Here is a 26,469-nt window from a genome sequence, read left to right on the forward strand (position 1 = left end):
ATTCAAAAACATGATCACTACTAGTGTTTAGGTGTTTTACCTCATCTAGAATCTGGAAGGCAGAACTAGCAGAGATCTCGGCAAGGGGTGCATCAGGAGAGAGAGCAACAGGGTCAAGAGGTTTTGCTTGTCCTTCAAACTCTGCCGCTTTTGTGCTAGAAGGCCTGTCTTCCTGCTTCTCCTCAGACACATCCACTGATCCAAAATACACAAGAACAATAAGATCAATTAAACCCGTATGAATCAACCTGCTGCAGACAACAAAGAAAAATATCAGCAGGGTTTGTGACAAAAACGTAAACCCGTTCACCATTTTTAGGGTAGGAGAAACCATGATATTTTGTATAGTTATCTAAAGACATTCCAAAAGGGGGTGGTGGTGGGGGGGGGGGGGGGGGGGAATACAAATAATATGTTTATTATTTAAAAAATGTGGCTTTATTAGCTTTAAAAGCAAAATGGTGCTTTTATTTTGGAAGCATTTTTCTAGCCGAATTTGAAATAAAGACAGACATTTTACAGTTTAAAACTGATAAAAGCACCGGAACATTTAAAACACTTTTTAATTAAGCGAATTTAACTGTATGTGTTTGCTCCTTCAGTATGCTAACAACAAGCTACAACCTGAATACGTGTCTGAAAGTTAGTGTCACGGTGTAGGAGGTGGAGACGGCGGACCATGTGTGGATGAGAAGATAAAGATGAAGTCTTACTGTTTAACTTTTCCTGTCTTCAAGTATTAAATCTCTTTATCCAACAAAACTACTCAACAGTACGTTTTTAAAATTGTCCAGCGGAACCAAATCACGGTTCTCCATTTCCGGAAGAACGATCGTGTTGCGGTTACCATGACTACGTAAGAAAAAAAAAACAGGTGCTGCCCTTTTTTCAGTCCGTACGAGAACAGTTAAATAAATCAAATATTTAAAGATACGTTGAAAAATCTAAGTTTTAAATGCTTGAACTACAATTTCTTTCAAACAAAATAATGTCAGCAACACCTAATCACATTTGGTGACGTGTTGGAGTTTGTTCTATTTCTGTAAGCCTGTTTTTCCTTTGGAAGGGTTAGAAAACCTTTATTTACAGAACCATCAGAGATACTAAATAAATATAAAACAAGCAAATACTTAAGAACATAAATGGAACAAATACAAATGATGGCAGAAACATGATATTCTCCATATTTTTAATAATGACATAGAATAAAATAGACTTTAATAATCCCACAGTGGGGAAATGCACGTGTTACAGCAGCACCAACACTTAAGATAATAATTTGAAGAAAAATAAGAACAAGGTACATGTATTTATATACACATAGGTAGTAAGCTATTGTAACCTTCGACCAATAAAAACCACACGTAAAAAAGGAAAAATTTGGATCCCAGAACTATGCAGCCTACTGTAAGGGACACAGACGTACTATGTAAATCAGGTATTGATCACATACTGAGTATTGTATTGGAGTTATGGTGTACCAGGATAATGCCAGTACAAGGAGTTTTACACTCTTACTGCAGAGGGGATGAGAGATCTATGGGAGTGTTGCCAAACTTAGCAAAAATATCTAACCAAAGGAAACAAATTTAGGAGTAAATGGAAATAACACATATTTTTCTATTAGGATTGTATAAGAATGTGGATTTTTTTTCTTCTGAAAATTAAATTAAAATGTTTCTAAAGCTTTATTGTATGAAATGTTTAGATCATATTTAGTGTTTAAATGCAAACCAAGCATAATGGGGTAATGAACACAAGTGATATTAATTTAATTATGTTGTCTTTAGTTTATGGCGGTAATTCAATCAATCAATCAAGGCTTTATTTACATGGTGCCTTCCTCACCCATTACAGTGGGCCAAGGTGCTGAAGAACAAAATGCAATCATGATAAAAGAAAATTAAACATCGAACATGAAACAACAGAATAAAAAGAAAAAATATATAAACTACATAAAAGCTTCAAGCATGTTCAGGAAATGCTAAATGAAAATACATTTTTAAAATTACTTTTAATTATTAAAGTGAGATGATCAATATAGTCCTGTTTTTGATTTGTTTATATTTAAGCTCATTATAAAATTCATAGCTTTCATCTAGTTGCCTGGCAAGCCCGACTAAATAAATATATTATTCAACTTTATCAAACTTATCAAAGCAAGAATTTGGTCTAGTTCACTAGGCTGGTCATCTAGTTTCCTCATTTTTTATTCCATTTCCATAGTTGGTCCAGTAGATGGCAGCAAACAGTAATTAAGTTTGGTTTGAAGTCATAAACGAACATTAAAAGCCAACAGGATGAGAAGAAATTACAATATGAAACTAAGCTACAAAGGTACATTAATAAACTTTAGGTTGACTTTAATGGGAAATGATGATGATGAAACACTGCTGCTCTTATTTTTGAAATACTTTCCCACACTGAGAGCTATGTACCATCATTCACTCCATTCAACAGCTGCAGGGTGTGCTTCATTTCAAATATGCGCAGCTTATGTGCATGATAAAGTCATATTTTTCATGCCACAACCAAAGAGAGAGAGAGAGAGAGAGAGAGAGAGAGAGAGAGAGAGAGAGAGAGAGAGAGAGAGAGAGAGAGAGAGAGAGAGAGAGAGAGAGAGAGAGAGAGAGAGAGAGAGAGAGAGAGAGAGAGAGAGAGAGAGAGAGAGAGAGAGATTTTGGATGTGCTTGTAACAGGAAGACAAATCTTTAATGTAATTTCTCTTCTAAGAAGGGAGCTTTTTATGTCTTCCTCCCTGGTCTGGTATGGATCTTCACAGACTTAAACAAGGAAAACAATGCAAAAATGACAAATAAAACCCAGAAATACGTAGCATGTATAAAGTGATGACTCTGTCTAAACATTTTCAGTAATATCAAAACTAGATCACCCCAGTTTTTGCAGGTTTCTGAGACTTCAAGACTGGGAGTGGAAAAAGGGGGAAAATAAAAGGGAAAAACAGCCAAAAGAAACTTGTTAGCTGTGTAATTTTGCTTTTACCAGCCCTTGTTAGGTTCGAACAAATCACAGGCTGCTTGGGAGCAAATGTTTCAGACGGAAGTTGTGGTCTCTAAATTACACTTGAAAAGCATCCAACAGTGTGGATGTGAGAACTTGGCAGGCTTCAGTCAGCCTTGCAATGGGAACCTGGTCCACCATGTGCCCGGGCAACACCATGTTTGGTCAAATTAGAATCACAATTCAGGTCATAATTCAGAATTAAACTATTTTTGGGTGTAAAAGTCTGGAAAACTATGTCTGGGAAGCATGAATCTGAGTAAAACTAACATCATGCAAAGGTTCGCTGTTTAAAGAACTCAATACAAACATGTTGATATTAGTATTCCCTTGCAGGTTTTGTTTTAGTATCTCATTTCCAAAAGTGTCATAAGTGTCTACTTACTACGTATGCAGTAAAACTATTTTTCACCATGACTTCCCATCACCCTAGCCATAATAACTGGCTGATTCATTGCTTTTCTCGCCACAGTTCAGAATAACTACTGTGAAGTTTAACAATCTCCCAGCAGATGTTGATGATGCATGTTGAGTTGGGCAGCAGAGCTGGCAGGAATAAAAACGGGCACCAACATGCAAAGAAACCCTCAAGAAACTATGATTGTATTTGCAAGGATCTGTGATTTATTGTTGAATTATAGTCACTGTGTTAGAAAAAAAAGATTAAACTTGATATTCACTGTTTGTATGTCTAAGTTTGGGGCTGTCAAAAAAAAAAATTGGGGGGAAAGCTTTTGGCAAAATCTATGTCTGATGTCATTTTCAGCTTTTTTTCAAGTATCCCTGCAGAGAATTCAGTGTATTGTTCCACAGTGTTTCAGTGGGCTGACTCAGAACTGAAAGACCCCCTTCAGCTTCAGCTTCTATGACTCATAAAGCTTTAGCAGACCAAGAGAGAAAACAACATGAACAACTGTTTCTGTGATTCCTGTATTAGTTTCTTAGGAAAATCAGCCAAAAACCATTAACGAGTGTAAATAATGCATTTTTCCTCACATGCTGATTAAACTGGGATTCATTCTAATTTTTAGAGTGTGTTCAATCAATGTAATTAGTGGTTTTACAGCCAGATGAAGACAATACATAACACAAAGAGGGCTCTGTCAAACATTGTGATAATGTAAAAGCATCTTGGCTCAGTGGTAGGTGGGATTTAAAAACTTTAACTAAATTAGCTTCGAATAAGCCCCTAAAAGCTTTGTTTTCTTCAACACAACAAACAACTTTTCTTACATCACTGGAGCTCAAATTGGAATCCATACTTTGTCTTGATTTTGACCAAATTCAATTCAAAAATACTTTATTAATCCCAGAGGGAAATCCCAATTTATCCCTTTTTGTTACATTTTGCATTGTATAAAGATAGAATTCCAAAGATACCAAAGAAAATACCAAAGATAATAGAAGCAGATATAAAATATGGTTTCATAGGATGAGCAGGTTTTAACTGCTGCTTCGAACAACACCTGGTAAGAATACGGTGCGTGTAACACATGTGTATGCAAGAGTCAGATATTTTGGCTGACATCTGAAGTTTTTGCCTTTGCAAGCCTCTGGGATGAAGTCATGTTTGTTCTTTCCTTTACACAGAGCCACTTACAGTGAACATCCTGAATAATACTTTATATTATTCTACAGTATAGAGCTGACAAACCTACAAAACTTGAAAATATGGGGCTGACTAACTGGTTCCAGGTATGTAACCCTACATGACTTAAAGGTGGATTTTATCCCGAGACACTTTACAAACATCCCTGAGGATTAGAGTCTAAATTGCAACCAGCTTTCTGCTTCCACTGAAGACAGGATATAAAATCCTGTATCTATTTCACTGCTTTCCTTCAACCTGCATGAGTTTCATGGGCAAGGATTTGGGGGTAAAGTTAGGTCACATTAACCCAAATTAACAGACATGGTCAAGTTGCTTTACTGAATGTAGCAAAAAGAAAATAAATCTGTCACTCGTGGTGAATTTGTTTGAATTAATTATTAAAGACTGGACTTGGGTTGCAAAAACAATCATCTCCTTAAAAGTTGGTCCAGATGACTCTGTGTTAACGTGACCGTAGTATAGTTTTAATTATGCCATTGTGTTGTGTCATGGCCTGTGTTTGTATAGTGCCTTCTTAAGGTTCTGCAACCCTCAAGTTGCTTCACAACACAACCAATCATTCACCCATTCATACACAGATTCACACGCTGGTGGGTATGAGCTACAATTCTATTTTCATTACAATCCAAAGGGGTTTGAATGAAGGCAACTGGACTTGGGTTTCTTGAAGACGTTAGGCAGATTGGTGCTGTGTCAACAGTACTGTAAAGTACAATTCCTTTTCAAAAATTAGCATATTGTGATAACGTTCATTATTGTCTGTAATGTACTGATAAACATTAGACTTTCATATATATTAGATTCATTACACACAACTGAAGTAATTCATGCCTTTTATTGTTTCTAATAGTGATGATTTTGGCATACAGCTCATGAAAACCCAAAATTCCTATCTCAAAAAATTTGCATATTTCATCCGACCAATAAAAGAAAAGTGTTTTTAACACAAAAAAAGTCTACCTTAAAATAATTATGTTCAGTTATGCACTCAATACTTGGTCAGGAATCCTTTTGCAGAAATGACTTCTTCAATGTGGCGTGGCGTGGAGGCAATCAGCCTGTGGCACTGCTGAGGTGTTATGGAGGACCAGGATGCTTCGATAGCGGCCTTAAGCTCATCCAGAGTGTTGGGTCTTGCGTGTCAACTTTCTCTTCACAATATCCCACAGATTCTCTATGGGGTTCAGGTCAGGATAGTTGGCAGACCAACTGAGCACAGTAATACCATGGTCAGTGAACCATTTACCAGTGGTTTTGGCGCTGTGAGCAGGTGCCAGGTTGTGCTGAAAAATCTAATCTTCATCTCCATAAAGCTTTTCAGCAGATGGAAGCATGACGTGCTCCAAAATCTCCTGACAGCTAGCTGCATTGACCCTGTCCTTGATAAAACACAGTGGACCAACACCAGCAGCTGTCATGGCACCCCAGACCATCACTGACTGTGGGTACTTGACACTGGACTTCAGGCATTTTGGCATTTCCCTCAACCCAGACTTCCTCCAGACTGGCACCTTGATTTCTGAATGACATGCAAAATTTGCTTTCATCCAAAAAAGTACTTTGGACCACTGAGCAACAGTCCAGTGCTGCTTCTCTGTAGCCCAGGTCAGGCGCTTCTGCCACTGTTTCTGGTTCAAATGTGGCTTGACCTGGGGAATGCGGCACCTATAGCCCATTTCCTACACACGCCTGTACACGGTGGCTCTGGATGTTTCCACTCCAGACTCAGTTCACTGCTTCCGCAGGTCACCCATGGTCTGGGATCGGTCCTTCTCCACAATGTTCCTCAGGGGCCGGTCACCTCTCCTCGTTGTGCAGCGTTTTCTGCCACACTTTTTCCTTCCCACAGACTTCCCACTGAGGTGCCTTGATACAGCACTCTGGAAACAGCCTATTTGTTCAGAAATTTCTTTCTGTGTCTTACCCTCTTGCTTGAGGGTGTCAATGATGGCCTTCTGGACAGCAGTCAGGTCGGCAGTCTTACCCATGATTGCAGTTTTGAGTAATGAACCAGGCTGGGAGTTTTTAAAAGCCTCAGGAATTTTTTGCAGGTGTTTAGAGTTAATTAGTTGATTCAGATGATTAGATTAACAGCTCGTTTAGAGAACCTTTTCATGATATGCTAATTTTTTGAGATAGGAATTTTGGGTTTTCGTGAGCTGTATGCCATAATCATCGATATTAGAAAAAATAAAAGGCTTGAACTACTTCAGTTGTGTGTAATGAATCTAATATATATGAAAGTCTAATGTTTATCAGTACATTACAGACAATAATGAACTTCATCACAATATGGAATTTTTTTGAGAAGGACCTGTGCTACACTACTACTGATTAAAAAGTTCCATCAGTGTTCCTACCCTCACCTATGGTCACGAGCTTTGGGTAGTGACCAAAAGACTGAGATCGCAAATACAAGCAGCTGAAATGAGTTTTTCACAGGGTGGCTGGACTTTCCCTTAGAGATAGGGTGAGAAGCTTGGTCATTCGAGAGGGGCTCAGAGTAGACTTGCTCTTCCTCCACATCGAAAGGAGCCAGTTCAGGTGGCTCGGAGACCTGGTCAGGATGCCTCCTGGGCTGGTGAGGCTTTCCAGGCACATCCAACCGGGAGGAGACCCAAGTCTCGCTGAAGGAACTATGTTTATGTATTTAGCAGATTATTTTGTCCAAAGCGACTTACAGGTAACAATCAAGCAATCAGGTTGTCCTTGATGCTAATAACAAACACTATTCAGTCAATCCTAGGTGGCAGTGAGACAGCACAATAGATCATAGAGGGAGGTGAACATGGAGTGTGCAGAAGAGAGGGGGACAGGTGCTGGGAGAGTGCTAGTTTAGAAGATGCTCTCTGAAGAGCAGGGTCTTCAGGAGTTTCTTGAAAATCGACAAGGAAGTCCCTGTTATAGTAGAGCTTGGTAGGTCATTCCACATTTGTGGAACAACACATGAAAAGAGTCTGGATTGTCCTGAGCGTGGTGCAGGCACTGCTAGCCGACAATTCTTCGATGACCGGGGTGGCCGGGCCGTGATGTAAACCTTTGCAAAAGGTTTCAGGTAGATGGAAGCTGCACCATCCAGGATATTGTATGCTAGTGCTAGCGATTTGAATTTCATGCGAGCAGCTGGCGGTAGCCAATGGAGCTCAATGAATAAAGAGGTGACATGTGCTCTTTTAGGCTGATTGAAGACCAGATGCGCCGCTGCATTCTGGACCATTTGAAGAGGTCTCACAGTGCAAGCTGGAAGACCAGTTAGTAGGACATTGCAGTAGTCTATGCGGGAGATGACAGTAGATTGCACAAGGAGCTGGGTGGCATTTTGTGTAAGGTACGGTCTGACCTTTTGTATATTATACAGGGCAAGCATGAACGAGCGGCAGAGGCAGCATGATAAGCTGTCTCAGCTGGCCAGGGAACTCCATGGGATTGTCCCGAAGGAGCTGTCCCAAGTGGCTTGGTAGAAGGAAGTCTGGGCCTCTCTGCTTAGGCTGCTGCCCCCACGACCCGACCTCAGTTACGCAGAAGAAAATGAATGGATGAATGGAAGGATGGATGGGTTTCGCTTTTCAGACTTCTTCAAGAAACTTTCAATTCAATTCAAGTTTATTTATGTAGCGCCAAATCACGACAAGAGTCGTCTCAAGGCACTTCACATGGTAAACATTGCAATACAGGTCAGTTCATTAAGCCAATCAGAAAAAAATTTCCTATATAAGGAACCCAGCAAATTGCATCGAGTCACTGACTACTGTCAGAGTCTTAACAGCAATCCTCATACTAAGCAAGCATGCAGCGACAATGGAGAGGAAAACTCCCTTTTAACAGGAAGAAACCTCTAGAGGATCCTGGCTCAGTATAAGCAGCCATCCACCACGACTCACTGGGGATCGAGAAGACAGAGCAGACACACACACACACACACACACACACACACACACACACACACACACACACACACACACACACACACACACACACACACACACACACACACACACACACACACACACACTGTAATTTTTCTATGGTTACATTTTGATTTAAATATTCTATTTGGTGAGAGATAAACTTTATTGTATTTACCCTAGTGAATCTATAATTAAAGGGTAAACTAGTAGTAGCACATTCAATTTCACGGAAAGTAAAATGTTATTATCAGGAGAGGGACAATGTTTTAATGGTTAGCAACAGTGTTCAAGCTGATGGCCCCCTCCATGAGGGCATCACAGCTCAGCAGAACATCATTGTAGCTTCTTCTGGGGAGAAAAACACTTATAGAAAAAATAAAGTTAACAGCTGAAATTGCAGGAAAAAATACAGTTAAAGAGCAAAATGTAGAAGAAAGTAGTAGAGTGTGGAAAGTGGTCAGTATGTCCTCCAGCAGTCTAAGCCTATAGCAGCATAACTACAGAGATTACTCTGGATAACCTAGCCTTTTAGATGGAGGCAGGGCAAGGGAGAGCCATCTTAACCGACTGTACACTCCACCTCCCTCTACTCCCCCACTTGTCCAGATATAAGCTAACATCAGATTTGAACCATATGCCCTATCAAATAAAAATGTTTTAAGCCTAGTCTTAAAAATAGACAAGGTGTCTGCCTCATGAACTAAAGCTGGGGGTTGGTTCCACCAAAGAGGAGCCTGATAGCTAAAAGATCTGTCTCCCATCCTAATTTTAGATATTCTGGGAACCAGCAGTAAACCTGCAGTCTGAGAGCGAAGTGCTCAGTTAGGAACATATGGAACAATCAGATTACTGATGTATGATGAAGCTTGATTATTAAGAGCTTTATACTGTATGTGATAAAGAGGATCTTACAATCTATTCTGAATTTAATAGGTAGCCAATGTAGGGAAGCTAAGACAGGAGAGGTATGATCTCACTTTTTAATCCTCATCAGAACTCTAGCTGCAGCATTTTGGACAAGCTGAAGACTTTTAACTACATTCTGTGGACTTCCTGAGAGTAATGAATTACAGTAATCCAGTCTTGATGTAATAAATGCATGAACTAGTTTCTCAGCATCACTCCTGGAAAGGATGATTCTAATCTTAGCAATATTCCGAGGGTGAAAAAAGGAAATCCTAGAAACCTGTTTAACGTGAAATCAAAGAAGTACAGTCGAATTTGCTTCCTTTTTGGTAGAATTTGTTTCTGTGTTGGTAGAATTTGTTTCTGTGTTGGTAGAATTTGTTTTCCTGTTGGTAGAATTTGTTTTCCTGTTGGTAGAATTTGTTTTCCTGTTGATAGAAACGAGAAAGAAAAATCTAAGCCCAGCCAAAGAATAAAAAAAAAATTCCCTCAAGGACTGTGTGTTCGTCTGCTAAAATAAAAACATGGAATGAATTAAATTCATCTGTTCCACAGATCTTGAGGATAGCCTCTAGTTTACATACATGTTCACTCAGTCACTGAGTGTGTATGTGTCTATGTGTGTGCGTGTGTGTGTGTGTGTGCTCTCCCCACAGAAGTAGGAAGGACTCCTTCAGGGCCGTCTGGCCTCCTTCCTTTTTTCATCCTTGCTACAGCCATCAGGGGACAGCCACATCCCTGAAAACCTCTCACCAAGATGTTCAAGTCTGGAAAAAAGAAAACTTCAGGTTTCTCTGCTTTGTGTCTTTGTCCATCTGTGTTTAAATCTGTCCTGTTTTGTGTGAACATGCAGCTTTTCTCATACTGAAACATCATCATCCTTTAATGCACACCTTCCCACACACGTTTATGTTTTCACCACTTCAGCTGAAACACATAACAAATAAATGACTAAAGCAGAACCTCAGCAGGGAGAATAGTCATTTTATTTTCCTGCAGTGGGTGTATAAAACTTATATTAAAAAGACCATGTCGGAAAAGGATGTTGATGTGCATCACAGCACATACTAAATTGTTTTCATGCTTAAACATACCAAAACTATAACAGGAATATGCATATTCATGTGCAGTATATACACAAAAGACAAACTTTTAGAAACTGAATTTCATCTCTTTTCCCTGCATGCGTCTACAATCCATTTAATCCCAAAGCTCCAACTCCTATTTTCCTTTGTTTTGCTTTTTAAAAAAATGTACAAACCACAGACAGACTGTAATTTTCTGTGGTTGGTGGTTCCATCTTCATTGAGGCACGGTTTAATTTAATGGCATGATATGCTGCATCAACAACTTTTTTTTATGTGCTTTTGCTTTCTAGTCCGTGGAAACGGTGGGTTTCTCTGTCTGGTCCTCGAGGGAGTAGTCGTCGCTGCAAAACCACAATTACAGAGAACCGAGCTCAGAGAATACGCAGCTAAAATGATACAATGCATCAAATCTTCAAAAGAACTAACTTAGTTTCAGTTGTGAATTTAGGAAAACTAAATCAGACCGAAGAAGTTTCAGCTGTGTGCCATTAGAGGAAAAGGCAGAGAATGAAGAAAAATGCCAATTTTCTGTTAGTTTCATAATCTATGTTCACAGATTGCTGTACCGTGGGCGTAGTTTATCAGCTGATGGAAAAGATTTACTCATCTCCATATTTTCTGCCTCTTGACTCAGTGGATCCCCAACACCCCCCACAGCCATCCGGTCTTCACACCCCAACATGCATTCTCAATAGTCTGTCAGACTTCAGTCATCACTAAGGATACGTTTATTTTGTCTGTCAACCAAATAACAGATGTGCTCAGTGAAGGTGAGCGAGGAGCAGATGCTGAGATCATGGCTGAGATATGCAGCTCAAGTGTCAGCTACTCTCTGTGACCTCTGAACTTTTAGCGGGGGGGTTGAGAATGGAGCGACTGCAGTTTACACCACATGTGTGCACTACTGCAAACACAATTTCATGTCTTGAATGAAATGGTTGTATCCTGTTATCCTCGGATTGAGGAGAAGAAATGTGAGTTTTAAGCTGGCTGTGGGTCTGTGGACCAAAGGGGGATGGCCGGAGATTAACAGGTGGATTGGGGCCATGTCGGACTGTGGTGGAGAAAGAGCTGAGCTGGAAGGTGAAGCACTCCTTTGCAGCCTGGCTGAGCTCAGCCTTAGGGGGGAAGGAGCTAGTATAGAGGTGAGGGACCGTACCGGATGAGATGGAAGTGATGAGAAGTGTCACAGAAATGTCTTATTTATTTTTTCTTTTTTTTTCATGTCCTGTCTGGCTGTTAAGCAAACAGAATTAATGTCTGAATGCGGGTGACAAGCCTTACAGATTAACTCACAGGTGGAGCATCAAAGCGTCTGCTTTTAATGTCACGCCTGATACTTAAATCTTTATTGTTATTGTTTTTTTTGAATCCTTTGTAATTCCGACCAGACACGGAGACGGAGGTGAAAGAGAAAGGAAGAGACAAAGGGGGGTGGGGGGATCACAGGAATTTCTTGCTAGGGCTGCCACCCCTTTGCGGCTTTGGTGGTGTTGGGGTATCAAAAGGATTCAAATTGTATACTTCTTTTTGAGATGTGTGGTCAATACATCACAGCTTGCTATACTTCAGTAAAAGTAAGTAGAAATGGATCACAAATGCCTTGTGAAAAAGTAACCTTGCACCCTCAAAAAAAGCAAACAAGCAAAAATGACATCCATGTCTTCTTGGAAAATAAAATGCCTATTTGCAATAGTTTACTCAACCCGTACCCTATCCCTAGAACACCCCAAACCATTATAGTTGACTGTCAGCTTGTTTTCAGACATTTTATATGAAATCCTGCTTAAACTTTGTAGGTACTAACCACTTTTATAATATATAAAATAAAGCTTCTGTGTTGTGTGAAGTGAAGTTAACATGCCAGTTTTACTCCAGTAAACAGTGTAGTGACACCAATATTAGCACGAATTGGGGAACACTTTTCATCTTCATCATCTGCAACACATGTGTAGGGGGTTTATTTTGGTAGCTGCTGGGTGTATCATTGTCTGCTATGTTGTTGCTAGGCAACAAAGCACAACAACGTAAACCGTTTACTGCAATGTTTGCAGATTTCAACGGTGCCTTTCTCTCTGCGACCCTTACAATTTTCCAGCGGCTTGTCAACTAAAATAAGAAGGAAAACGGGTCTGCGTGCAATGCATTATGAGCTGTATGAAGTTAAATGTTTGGGAGGGAGAGAAATACGGGATGTGGGTAGAATGAGAGGGTTGGTGGTGATGGTTAGGATGGAAAAAGTAAAAGCAAGCTGCAAAGTAAAAAAATAAAAATCCCTCTAGAACTGTGGGTTTTGTCCTCTTTTTCCCTGCAATAAAAAAGGAGCCAGAGACTTAAAGCTTGACTTGATTAAAACATTTCATCCATCAGAGGTTTTACTCTATGCACAAATCTTATTTAATACAACTGTTTTATATATTTCATAAAGCAGTGAGCCACACTTGCTTTTACTGTGGTGATGAATGATTTGTAGGTTATTAAAACAAACAGGCATATAAATGGGATCCTTATTGTCTTCTGATCTGATCACAACCCTGAGAAGTACCCCTTTCTCAAGCAGATACTTAAACTAATATTTAAGAAAAAACACAACAATCCAGCAACACATGGAAACCAGGGTTAGGGGCGATATAGTATTTATCTGAATGAGAGTGCATGCTTTTTATGCAAGATTTTTTTGTCACATAAAGCTGACATTAATGCCAGGTGCCCTAGAGCAGTATCATATAGTAAATTACAACATGGGAAAAAAGTTTTAAATGCTCCTAACCCTATAACTTTAACTTGATGTGAGTAATTTAGCTGCAGTACAACTGGTGATTTTTAAAGTCCTTAAGAACAAGGACATGTATATTTTCTGCTGGAGCTTCAGAACATCTAACCCTTTCACTTGAATAGTGATGCCATTATTTTCAGTTCATGTATTTTATGAAGCCTTTAAGTAGTAGCACATAAGGTGAAGAAACCTAATAAATATTTTAGGACAGTTGATTTGATTTATGCTTGGTTTGATCTAAAAGATTGCAAGACTGCTTTATTAGCTCTTATCTTTATTTGGGTCAAATGGACCCCCCCCCCCCCCCCCCCAAAAAAAAAACTTCCATTTTTAAAAGTTTTTTTAACTGAGAAAATGGGAGGGGATGAAATATTTGGAAGATAACCATGCTTAATTTCCCCCCCAGAGTTGTGTGTTTGAGTATGTGTTAACAAAATATAATATATAACAAAATTTAATAAGTGTTCTACATGGTGTTTGATGACATTTAATCAGCAAAAGGAGAAGTTTCTACTTTTCATTTGTTTTCTCTAATTTCCCTCTGGGATTAATAAAGTACTGATTGATTGATTGATTATTTTTCATTTTGTTGTAGAGTATATACCTTCTCATTACTTCAGACAATTTGTGTCATTCATGTATTTTATGATAATTTTTTAAATAAATAATTTTCATGCATTTTGATGGACTTTTCCCCTTGTTTTAATTGTAGTTTTTTAGCCAGGCAATAACAAATTGGGGTCTTGTCCGGGATTTAAACCTGCAACTACTCATGGTGACATGATTTGTTTTGTTAATGAGGATGTAGAAGTAGTTAATCAAAATGACAAGGCAGACAAATAAAAAAAACTGATTAATTAAAGATTAAAACTTTGTTATGTAAGGAAGATAATTAGGGCCACTAAAACGAGAAAAAGAAAAGAAATGAAAAAGGAATTTGACTTTTATATAATCTGAGATTGATCTCAATGCCTAACATTTTTTTTCAATTCAGTTCAAGTTTATTTATATAGCGCTAAATCACGACAAGAGTCGTCTCAAAGCACTTCACATAAAAAACATTCCAATACAGGTCAGTTCATTTTTTGACGTCTGAGATTAAAGTCAGAATTCCTTTTCTTTTTTTCAGTGGCCCTAATCCTGTTCCGTACTTACGAACCTCAACTGTTTATGGTGAAACTTATCTAGAGCAAGGAAACATTTGAAGAAGAGACAATCACTTTGGATTTTGATTTGGAGCCTCCATTTGGACTGAGAATGCTTAATTAAAGGATTGTTCGAGTTGATTAAGTAGCTGATGGTGAATAAAAAAAAACAAGCGTGACTATTACAGCAACAAAAACGTGACACAAGCTTGCACCTGAAAATAAATTATCTCCACATTTAGCACCATTAAAACAAAGTGACATGGCTTCCACTCTCTGAAATCCCTCTGTGTGATTTCTGCATCTTCCAGTATGTGTCTTATGTTCTGATTTAGCCACTAACCGAACGAAAGTTTTATTCTGAGAAAACAGACACTTATTACCCACCGTAATACATTTCTTTTGTAAACTTCGAAACAAGTTAGGAGCTTTTAAGCTGATTAAGAGATTTTTCATTTATTGCCCTGCTTAATTGAAGTCTCAAGACCAACCATCCAGTTAATACAAGTGGTTGGATGATTTGACACGTTGAGTGCAGGAGGTTAGGACCCAAAAATGCAGAACACCAGATCATGCGAGGCAGGAGCGGCTGTAGAAAGTGAAATCCTTTATTTGGGATGATGGGTAATTATCCAAAGGTGCAGGAGGCCAAACCGAAAATCCAGAAAAACAAACTGAGCTACAAAAACAAAGCTCATTCATGAGCAAAAACCTGAAGTTCCTGAGGAGGACAGAACAATGCTGACAATGACAATGGACCAACAAATACTGAGGGACAAGACAGGGTTTTTCAACACAGAGGGAAGCAATCAGGGGAACAGGTGACAGGTGTGAGGAGTGAGGTCTAGAGGGAAGACAGGTGCCATCAATAAACTAAATGGGGAAAGAACAAGCTGAGGGGAAGATAAACCATAACCTATAAAACACTAAATAACTAAATCTAAAGACTAAGGGCAAAGATAAACAACTAATGACTAAAGGGGTGAGGAGGACTAATACAAACCAATGGGAACTGCATGGGAGTGACTTGGAGGAAACATGAGGGAAGCCTAGAGGGAGCTGGAGAACACAAGGAGACACATGAGGAAACCTGGAGAGGGCTGGGGAAGCATAAGGACACAGAACACAAGGGGACACATGAGGGGAACGCAGAGGAAGAACGGGGTGGGGGGGTGGGGGGGGGGGTCGGACCAGGGGGACACAGAACATGACGGGATTAAAATGATGCTGGAGGCATCTGAGGAGAAAAGAAACTTATTTTATGACTAAAACAAAGCCCGCAGAACTGCAAAGGTAGGAATTTTTAACACAAACAAATAAATAAGAATGTTTAAAGTAATACAAATCACATAGAGTGAAAGAGTATTTATATGCAACTGATGGGTGTTTGGTGGATCCTGGTAAGGTAGAGAAAATTCTGTGAGAGTGTCGTGATTATTTTTTTAGGACAGATTGAAGAAAATAAGAAGTAGAAAAACTAAACCCAAACTACTCAATTAAAAGTCTGGAAAGATGAGATTTTCCTTAAGGTTTCACCAGCCTCTAGAAAGTTAACTACAAACAAACCAGAATGAAGAACGTCTCCATTTTCATTAAATGGACCTTTAATGTTTATGTATTTAGCAGACGCTTTTGTCCAAAGCGACAAAGCGACCTTTAAACTACTTTAGCAGAGCAACAACCTAACCACACATCTGCAAATTAAAACTATTTATTGTGCTGGAATTAAGGGAGAAGATTTTATTTTCACAAAGGCAAACTGAAACTTCTATCCACTTTACAGTTTAATATTACAGCTATCTTAGCTGAAAGGAGGCCACAGGACTGACTGAGGAACTTCCTTTTTCACTTTTAAATAGACAAAAGACTAAAAATAACAAAGACTCGTTAAATTAGCAGGCTATGTAAGCAATTAGGGATAAAATAACATTGTTGCTTCTGACAGGTTTGATTCTGATAGCAAAGTATCAGTGACAGTAAGGACAAAAAGTGCTGCTAATATAAATACATTTCTTAATTAAAAATGATTTAACTAAATGTGAAGTGGCATTTGTCACTCACAAAAACATAAAACGTGAAAGTGAAAATCTCCAACAGGCTCGAGGGTTGCCATGATTTACCTGAGAAGCTGTTCATGTTGCCAGATGTAGGGTTGAATATAGTTGCTTTTAAGCTTAATATATTACCTCTACTTATGACCAATAAGATGTGATATTCTATATAAATATAGAATATCAGTCTGCTTGGTCTTTGGATGTTTAATCAGAAGATTCTAGGATTCTTTGCTTTTTCAGGGATCAAACACACTTCATATCAATTCAGAAAGAGTCATGTTTATAAAAGGTAAGAATTTATTTTCTAAACAATGAAAAACATGACAAGTTAACTAAGACGATAGTGATGGATAAATCTAAGAGGATGGGATGTGATGTGCGGTGATTGAATGGTGTGTGTTTATCAGAACCTTGTATCTAGAAGAACGGAGTTCTGGGTGTGGAAAGAATTTGGTTTGCATTAAACTATGAAGTTGGTTCTTATCAAAACGGCATCAGACGCAATCATGCTGTGTCTACCTCACCCTTTCTTTGGAGGCCCTCTTCGTGGATCCGGAGGTCAGGAAGGTCGGATGACCTCTGGGCACCGAGGTTCAGTAGATTAACCGCAGCACCGACGCTCCAGTCCAGAGATGTCGCCAGGCACACAGGTTGGAACTAGTTTGCGTCTACAGCAGCTGTTTCTGAATAGCTGAAGGAACCGTTTTGCTGTGTCAGCTGTAGCTTGCTTTTAGCTTGTCGAAAGCTTGTCGAGAGATGCGGTGGTTACAGAGTTTCCTCCTGTGGCCAGTCTGGAGTTCTGCTCAAAAATAACAGAATGCTGAATCTCACAGAATGCTGGAATGCTCCGCAAGTGATCCTGTTTTAATATTCTCATATTATGATTTACTTGGCCAATCGGGACGTGCCTTGTTAAGAGGTGTTAACAAACAAACTTCAGGACATCACGCCTTCTCAGAAACAGGATGCTCTGATTTGTGGGTGAGAAAATATCTATGTGCAGTGACATTAGTTTAACTTTAATTTATCTCTAATGAACATTGTGTTTGAGTGTAGATAATGATTCACTTGTTAAATCAAACATTACTGATCATAACACCAAAATGTTTCATTGCAATATTAAAATTCACTTCAACCTTATTAACTTAGGCACAGATTATCAAAACATTTCATTTAACCATATTGTTCATTTCATTTAATGATTATTTAACTTATGAGTTGTAAAAGTGTTCACTTTACTCAGAGGCATGAGGAATCATGTAGAAGTGACAACGGAAGCTTAGGCCTTGAAACGGGAACAGTTTGTTGACAATATGTTATCATGTGTTCAGAGCTGCAGAATCTTCTGGGCTTGTTGGAAGCTAGGATGTAAAATCCACCTTAGAGGATGGAATTCATGTCTGCAGATGACCGGTGGCATGTAGGTCAATCTGCAGGTGAAAACTGACCATTGCTGGACGTTACACAGATTTAATAAAAGAGTAAACACTCTGTCTCATCCAGGCAGCCAGTGTTAAAACTAATATTTTAATATTAATATATTCAGTTTTCTTTTGGGCACCATAAACATTGGGTTTCCTTCAGCTCATGTTTTCTTGGCAGCAGAGTTCTGGTGCTGGATAACAAATTGTGGTGACCCAGCCATGCTCTTCCCACTGGGAGAACAGGCATGCAGCTTCTGGGACAAAACGTCAGTCTTGCTCTGCTGACTGTTACTCAAGTGTTTGTAGGCCTTGATGTGTTTTTTTAATTCAAACTATGTTGTGAATATTCTAAACCAGAACAAAAAGACTTTAATTAGTGGCAATCAGGGGTGAAATGTTCTGAACTATTAAAATGTATTTAAAACAGTATGTACGTTCAAACTGAACTTCTGCTTCATTCAAAAATGCAATAGATAAGATTATATCACGCGCTGCTGGTCAACTCGTGACAGGAGTAATCAGTTACCTTTCAGCAACAAAACCACAACAAAGCTCTGTCAGAACTCATTTCATGTGAAGAGAACCAGCATCACATGCTGGGCTGATTGTGAACGCTCTAAAAGAATGCTTTAATGTCGGGTTGCAGGATGCATCCACAATCAAAACAATCAAACCCAAGCCTGTAGCTGTCTGGATGTGTCTTCCAGCTGGACTAAACAACTCAAGCGTGTTGCAAAAATGATAGCAATGATAAAACTAAACATCTGAACCCACATTTCTTTCATTCTAATATCCTTATTTGCAACATTTACACACAGTGAGATGAGATTAGCCCTGACATCACACACTCTCTCCTATCTCCTAAGCAGCATTACACATTGTTTGGAACTGAGATGCAGTTATAATTCCGACTTTCTCTTTCTGTGGTTACTTTTTGTCAAAAGATGGTGACAAAGATGTTTAAGGAGTGAAGAAGGCGCCGTCAGAGTGACCAGTCGGTCCACAGTCTCCAAGGTCAGTGACGCCCACAGAGTCTGTGTCGTCTCTGCAGCAGGATCACTTCACCCTGGGGTGGTAAATCCACCTGCCCTAGATGACGTTTACGGTTGCAGTGGCACTCCACCTGAAATTCCGCACCCTGCAGTGTGAACACCACCTGCCGATGGAGGAGTTGATGGTGGCTCTGAGACTCCAGCTGAAGCCCAGTACCTTGCAGTGGGGACACCACCTGCCGAAGGGGGGGCTGACGACATCACTGACCCTACTCCACTACAGCTGGCGCTGGTGACCTCCTCTAGCCCTGAGGTTGGTGACTCACCTACCAAAGGGGGGGGGTTGACTGTCGCCCTGTACAACTACTGGCTGACCCTGATCCTCTGACTGCACCTGCGCGTCGACCGAGGGCCCTCCAGAGTGCTCACCTGCACCTCACCTGCGCCAAACCCTCGTAAGGCCGCGCCTGCACCTGTCTACAGTCTAAAACGTTTTTGGTTTTCAGCTTTTCAGGACTGACAAAGAAGAAGAAGAAGATATTTCTATAGCGCCTCTCAAGATAAAAATCACGAGGCGCTTCACAAAAACAAAAAATATAAAAATTGTAAAAATAGAAAAAAAGCGTTTTGAAAATGTTTAAAAATATATTTTAAATGAGCAAGAACAAGCAATTGCGATTTAAAAGGAAAAATGTTAAGAAAGAGAGAGAGTGAGTAGGAAAGAGGGAAATCAGTGGATCCTGAGGAAGGTGGAATAGGTGGGGAGAGCAGAATAAGGAGAGAGTGGTGAAGAAGGTCATACAAAAGCCAGCTTGAACAAGTGAGTCTTCAGCTGCTTTTTAAAGGAGACCACTGAGTCCACTGTTCTCAGGCTCAGGGGGAGAGAGTTCCAGAGTCTGGGGGCCACAGCAGCAAATGATCTGTCACCTTTGGTCTTTAGCCTGGTGCGCTGCACAACCAGTAGGCTTTGATCACTGGACCTCAGGGACCTGCTGGGGGTGTAGGGACTAAGAAGATCACCAATGTAAGATGGTGCTTGTCCATGTAAGGCCCTATAGACCAGAACCAGGATCTTGAAATGAACCCTGAAGTTGACTGGCAGCCAGTGAAGCTGGAGGAGAAGCGGGGTGATGTGGGTGTATTTGGAGGACTTGGTCAGAAGCCGAGCACAGGCATTCTGAACCACCTGTAGACGGTTCAGGGAGGTTCTGCTCAGACACGTGAAAAGAGAGTTACAGTAGTCTAAGCGTGAGGAGATGAAGGTGTGGAGAACTGTCTCAAGTTCAGAGCGGGACAGAATGGGACTCAGCTTAGCAATGTTCCTGAGATGGAAGAAGGAAGAGCGAACAAGAGAACTGGCATGAGAATCCAGGGTGAGAGCTGGGTCAAAGGTCACGCCAAGATTCCTGATGGAAGGTTTGGTGTGTGAAGCAAGCTGACCAAGAGAGTCTCTGACTTTGGGAACCATCTTGTCTGGGGCACAGATGAGGATCTCAGTCTTATCTTCATTCAGCTGTAGAAAGCTCCTAGCCATCCAGGTTTTGATAGAGTCTAAGCAGGTGTGTAACAGCTGCAGCTTAGACATGTCATGGGGCTTAAAGGAGACGTACAGTTGGATGTCATCTGCATAAAGATGGTAGGAGATTCCTTTGAAGGAGCTCAGGATGTGCTGAAGAGTAAGCAGATAGAGGAGGAAGATCAGAGGCCCCAGCACAGAACCTTGTGGGACACCATGGGTAAGGGAGGTGGTAGAGGACCTAAACTTGGAGACGGCCACAGAAAAGTAACGCTCAGAAAGACAAGAGGAGAACCTTTCCAGAGCAGATCCTGATAGGCCTACCCAGTCTCTCGGCCTCTCCAGTAGCAGGTGATGGTCAACAGTGTCAAAGGCTGCAGTCAGGTCCAGCAGGACCAGAACAGAACAGTCCTCTGCATCACTGTGAGTCAGAAGGTCATTAGAGACCCTAAGAAGAGCTGTTTCAGTAGAATGAGTTCTACGAAAACCTGACTGGAAGCTATCATAGATGTTATGTTCATCAAGAGCAGCCACAACCTTTTCCAAGATCTTGGAAATGAACGGAAGGTCATTAGCGACCCTAAGAAGAGCTGTTTCAGTAGAATGAGCTCTACGAAAACCTGACTGGAAGCTATCATAGATGTTATGTTCATCAAGAGCAGCTGTGAGTTGTTTAGCCACAACCTTTTCCAAGATCTTGGAGATGAACGGCAGTTTAGAGATAGGTCTGAAGCTGCTATGGAGAGAGGGGTCGAGACTCGTTTTTTAAGAAGCGGGTGGATTACAGCATTTTTTAAGTAGGCAGGGACCTGACCAGAAACCAGAGAAGCATTAATTATAGAGAGCACGCTGGGACCGATGGACTGAAAAGTACTTTTAAACAAAGATGAGGGTAAGATGTCGAGGGGGCATGCAGAGGTCTTCATAGAGTTAACTAGTTTGGTTAACTCAGGCAAAGAAACAGGAGCAAAGCTATCTAGGATGATGGGTCTGGTTGGAGTCAGGAGAGGCAGCGATAAGGCTGAAGGAGAGATGCTAGATCTAACCTTATTGACTTTGTCCACAAAGAAAGACAGAAAGTTCTCACAGTCTGTAACAGAGTGGATGGAGGCTGTAGGAGAGGCAGGAGAGACGATGCTGCTGATGGTGTTAAACAGCACCTTGGGGTTCCCGTTGCTCTGAGACACCAGGTTGGAGGAATGGGAAACCCAAGCGTCTCTGACTGCAGAGTTAAAGGATGTCAGAATATCCTTTAGGTGCAGCAGATGGACGTGGAGATGGGTTTTCTTCCACAAACACTCAATTTTTCTGCATTGGCGCTTCAGACTGCGAAGGCTGTCATTAAACCAGGGAGTAGGGTTCACTGCAGGAACTGATCTGGTTCTGACAGGACAGATGTTGTCCAGAATGGAGAGGCAGTGCTCATTAAACTGAGAAGTTAAGGAATCTGGGTCGTTATCAGAAGAACAGGGTGGATCAAAAGCAGCAGAAAAATTGCTAGCTGTGCTCTCATTAAGAAAACGAGAACTAACCATATGGCGAGCAGGAGGTGGGGACGCAGAAACTGACAAGTTAAAGAAAATGCAATGGTGATCTGAAATATAAACGTCCTCAGGACAAACACTGTCAGCATTTAGACTCAGGGTAAAAACAAGGTCTAGAGTGTGCCCCCTGGTGTGTGTGGGGCCAGAAACATGCTGGGTAAAGCTGAAGGTGTCCATAAGGCTGGAGAAATTCATGGCAAAGTAATCAGAGGAATCATCAACGTGGATAACATTTTTGCTCCAAAGCGTTGATTTTCCCTTGCATATATTATAGGGTTTGTTAATTTAGTTCTATTTGTAACACTTTTCCAGCACACGTAGTTTACTGCATTCATTTCTTTCACCTGAGCTCCGTTCACATAATTACTTCACATAGCACATATAGGTAGATATAGTGCTAGGTTTATTTTTGTTTATTAATTTACATCAGATGCAATCTATGTGTGTCTACATTCAAGTGCCCTACATGTGTGCTCTTCTCTCCTGGGTTTCACCTGTGGTCCTCGCTCCTGGGAGGACCTCTTTGCCTCATCGCCTGATTCTGCTGCCTGCTGCTGTGGGTCCGGTTCGTTTGGGTCTGGATGTCCTGTGGTTCCTGCCGTGGTCGCTGGAGTTCTACGGTTCGCCTGGAGCCTGATCCGGTCCCTGCTCGTCTGCTTCCTCCCTAAGGATTACGTTAGGTGGAATTATCATCGCCTGATTGGAATTATCTCTTCGAGTTTGGGAGTACCGTTGACTATTTTCTGTTGTGGGGGTTTGTTTTTCCTCACTCCTGATGCATTTGCCTGCGGACTAATCTTTTCTTCCTCGACTGAGTCCCTAGGGCCTCTGGGATTATTCAACGACTCATGGTTTCCGCCAGGACCCCGTGCCCTTGAAAAGGGGTTTATGTAATGTGCAGTAATGGTCAGTTTTAAGTACAGTTTGACCCTTCAATATCTGGTCGATGTGGAGACACGGGTCTGCATGTGTCTCCTTTAATCTGCCGTATCCTGCCTCCCATCAGCTTGAGTTCAGAGTCTTTCTGCAGCTCTGAACACATGATAACGTATTGTCAACAATCATCTTCCCTCCTCAAGGCCCAAGCTTCCCTTATCGTTCTACAGGTGCTGGCCAGTAAATTAGAATATCATCAAAAGGTTGAAAATATTTCAGTAATTCCATTCAAAACGTGAAACTTGTACATTATATTCATGCAATGCACACAGACCAATGTATTTCCGATGTTTATTACGTTTAATTTTGATATTTATAGGTGACAACCAATGAAAACATCAAATCTGGTATCTCAGAAAATTAGAATATTCTAAAGGCCAATGAAAAAATGTTTGTTTCTCTAATGTTGGCCAACTGAAAAGAATGAACATGAAAAGAATGTGCATGTATAGCACTCAATACTTAGTCGGGGCTCCTTTTGCCTCAATAACTGCAGTAATGCGGCGTGGCATGGACTCGATCAGTCTGTGGCACTGCTCAGGTGTTATGAGAGCCCAGGTTGCTCTGATAGTCGTCTTCAGCTCCTCTGCATTGTTGGGTCTAGCGTATTGCATCCTCCGCTTCACAATACCCCATAGATTTTCTATGGGGTTAAGGTCAGGCGAGTTTGCTGGCCAATCAAGGACAGGGATACCATGGTCCTTGAACCAGGTGCTGGTGGTTTTGGCACTGTGTGCAGGTGCCAAGTCCTGTTGAAAGGTGAAGTCTGCATCCCCATAAAGTTGGTCAGCAGCAGGAAGCATGAAGTGCTCTAAAACTTCCTGGTAGACGGCTGCATTGACCCTGGACCTCAGGAAACAGAGTGGGCCAACACCGGCAGATGACATGGCACCCCACACCATCACTGACGGTGGAAACTTTACACTGGACCTCATGCAACGTGGATTCTGTGCTTCTCCGCTCTTCCTCCAGACTCTGGGTCCTTGATTTCCAAAGGAAATGCAGAACTTGCTTTCATCAGAAAACATAACTTTGGACCACTCAGCATCAGTCCAGTCCTTTTTGTCCTTGGCCCAGGCGAGACGCTTCTTGCGCTGTTTCTTGTTCAAGAGTGGCTTGACACACGGAATGCGACACCTGAATCCCATGTCTTTCATGAGTCTCCTCGTGGTGGTTCTTGAAGCGCTGACTCCAGCTGCAGTCCACTCTTTGTGGATCTCCCCCACATTTTTGAATGGGTTTGTCGTCACAATTCTCTGCAGGGTGCGGTTATCCCTAGAGCTTGTACACTTTTTTCTACCACATTTTTTCCGTCCCTTCGCCTGTCTGTTAATGTGCTTGGACACAGAGCTCTGCGAACAGCCAGCTTCTTTAGCAATCACCTTTTGTGTCTTGCCCTCCTTGTGCAAGGTGTCAATGATTGTCTTTTGGACAGCTGTTAAGTCAGAAGTCTTCCCCATGATTGTGGTGCCTTCAAAACAAGACTGAGGGACCTTTTAAAGGCCTTTGCAGGTGTTTTGAGTAAATCAGCTGATTAGAGTGGCAGCAGGTGTCTTCTATATTCAGCCTTTTCAGAATATTCTAATTTTTTGAGATACCAAATTTGGAGTTTTCATTAGTTGTCACTTATGAATATCAAATTTAAATGTAATGAACATTGGAAATACATTGGTCTGTGTGCATTGCATGAATATAATGTACAAGTTTCACGTTTTGAATGGAATTACTGAAATATTTTCAACCTTTTGATGATATTCTAATTTACTGGCCAGCACCTGTATACAAACTACTGCCAGCTGCTCCCTCTCTGTTGGACTTTGGTACTGCATGTTACTTCCGCGATTTAGATCCAGGGATCTTCATAAAACATTCTGGGCTTGAGCCCAAGTAGCCGGGCCTAATGACACGTGACACATACATATTTTCTTACCCACAAATCAGAACCTTTGTATCTGAAAGAAGGCGTGTGTTTCTGAGATTCTTGGTAATATCCCTTAACATGGCACGCTCTGATTTGTTAAGATGTTAATATGAGAATATAAAAATAGAATCACTCTGGTGATTCAGCAGTTGCAATCAGTTCCAGTTCCAGTTTGAGTTCGAGTTGTAGAGGAAGCTATGGAAACGGCCGTCTGTAGTGAAGTCTCTTTAACCCAGAAGCAACCTTTGACACGCCGTCAAGGTTGCTGCAAAGCTGACACAGCAAACGGTTCCTGCAGAACAAAGCTGATTTTGTTCTGACTCCTTAAGAGTCCCAGACGCGCGGTCCCGTCCATCTGTCGTGACCCAAAACATCTGAAGAGTCGGTGCCACGGTATTATACAGCCCTCTGTGCCAGAGGTCATCCGACCTCTCTGACCTTCGGAGCTACGAAGAGGGTCTCTGAGAATGGGTGAAGTAGACACACAGATAGTGTCTGATGACTTTTGATAATAATCAGCTTCATAGCTTAACGCAAACCAAATTCTTTTACACTCAGATCTCAGCTTTCCTAGATACGGAAGTTCTGATAACATCATATTCACACATAGGCACCATATACCACATCTCCTCCATCTAGATTCATCCATCACAGTAAATATTAGTTAACTTGTCATGTTTTAACTGTTTGGAAAATAAATACTTTTACAAACTTGACTCTTTCATGAATCAAAACGAAGTGTTTACAATCCCTGAATAAACAAAGAATCCTAGAATCTTCTGATTAAACATACAAAACCAAGCAGGTTGATATTCTATATTTATATAGAGTATCACAGCTTATTGGTCATAATTAGAGATAATATAATGAGCTCTTAAAGCACTCAATTTACCAACTCCTACAACATCAACGTTGCAAAGGAAACTGATTCAGTCACGTTTCTGTTAGCCAATCAGAGAAGAGATGTTCAAATATCAGGAAATAAGACAAAATCCAACCGTTTGCTGCCAATTTCTCCTCCAGCTGACCTCTACATCCACAAACTGGAGCATCTGAGCTTTTTCCCCCCAGAGACAAGTCATTCATTCCCACTAGATACCACGGCAAATGTAATAAAATATGAGTAAGCTTGATGTTTGAAAGAATCTAAGATTTTCTCAGAAAAGGAAATGAGACGGGTAATAAGTCACAGTGGTTTCACCACCATCAACTTCTTTGATGCTCATTTGAAAAGCTGTTCATAAAAACAAATTACAGCTGTGTTAGGCAGCATTTGTGCATAAATCATACGTCATTAAGCAAAGTTGCATTCAGGCTCTTATGGGCATGCAAAGAATGCAGCTTTAGCCTAATTAGAAGGTTGTGTTCATGTTTACATGACAAAACTGCAAACCACTCTCCCAACCATGCAATTATAATGAATTAGATTTGAGTTTTTGAGTTTTTTTACCCCCCAGAAAGCTGTTTGATCTTTCTGGTTGCACACAGTTCTTCACATAAATATGTTTCAATCCATAAACACACCTGGAAACCCCCTTGTCTGACAACGTTGCACATGGGTATTACGTAACTGCATATTATTTGATTAAAAACCTGCTGCATACTGAGTTCTAGGCCTAAAAAGTA

The 26,469-nt window shown here is 40.7% G+C and overlaps 1 protein-coding gene across 1 annotated transcript in view; it reads right to left on the bottom strand.

The window, feature by feature from the left end:
• The window catches only part of ccdc146 (coiled-coil domain containing 146), an 89,301-nt gene extending 88,271 nt beyond the window's left edge, over window positions 1–1,030 (bottom strand). The window contains 2 exon segments of the mRNA XM_015957976.3: window positions 41–195; window positions 714–1,030. Of these exon segments, the coding sequence (XP_015813462.3) occupies window positions 41–195; window position 714 (156 nt within the window). The 5' untranslated portion in view covers window positions 715–1,030.
• Between the last annotated feature and the right edge of the window lie 25,439 nt (window positions 1,031–26,469).

The sequence above is a fragment of the Nothobranchius furzeri genome, chromosome 1 (genome assembly GCF_043380555.1).
Source record: "Nothobranchius furzeri strain GRZ-AD chromosome 1, NfurGRZ-RIMD1, whole genome shotgun sequence".
In the NCBI taxonomy this organism is placed as follows: domain Eukaryota; kingdom Metazoa; phylum Chordata; class Actinopteri; order Cyprinodontiformes; family Nothobranchiidae; genus Nothobranchius; species Nothobranchius furzeri.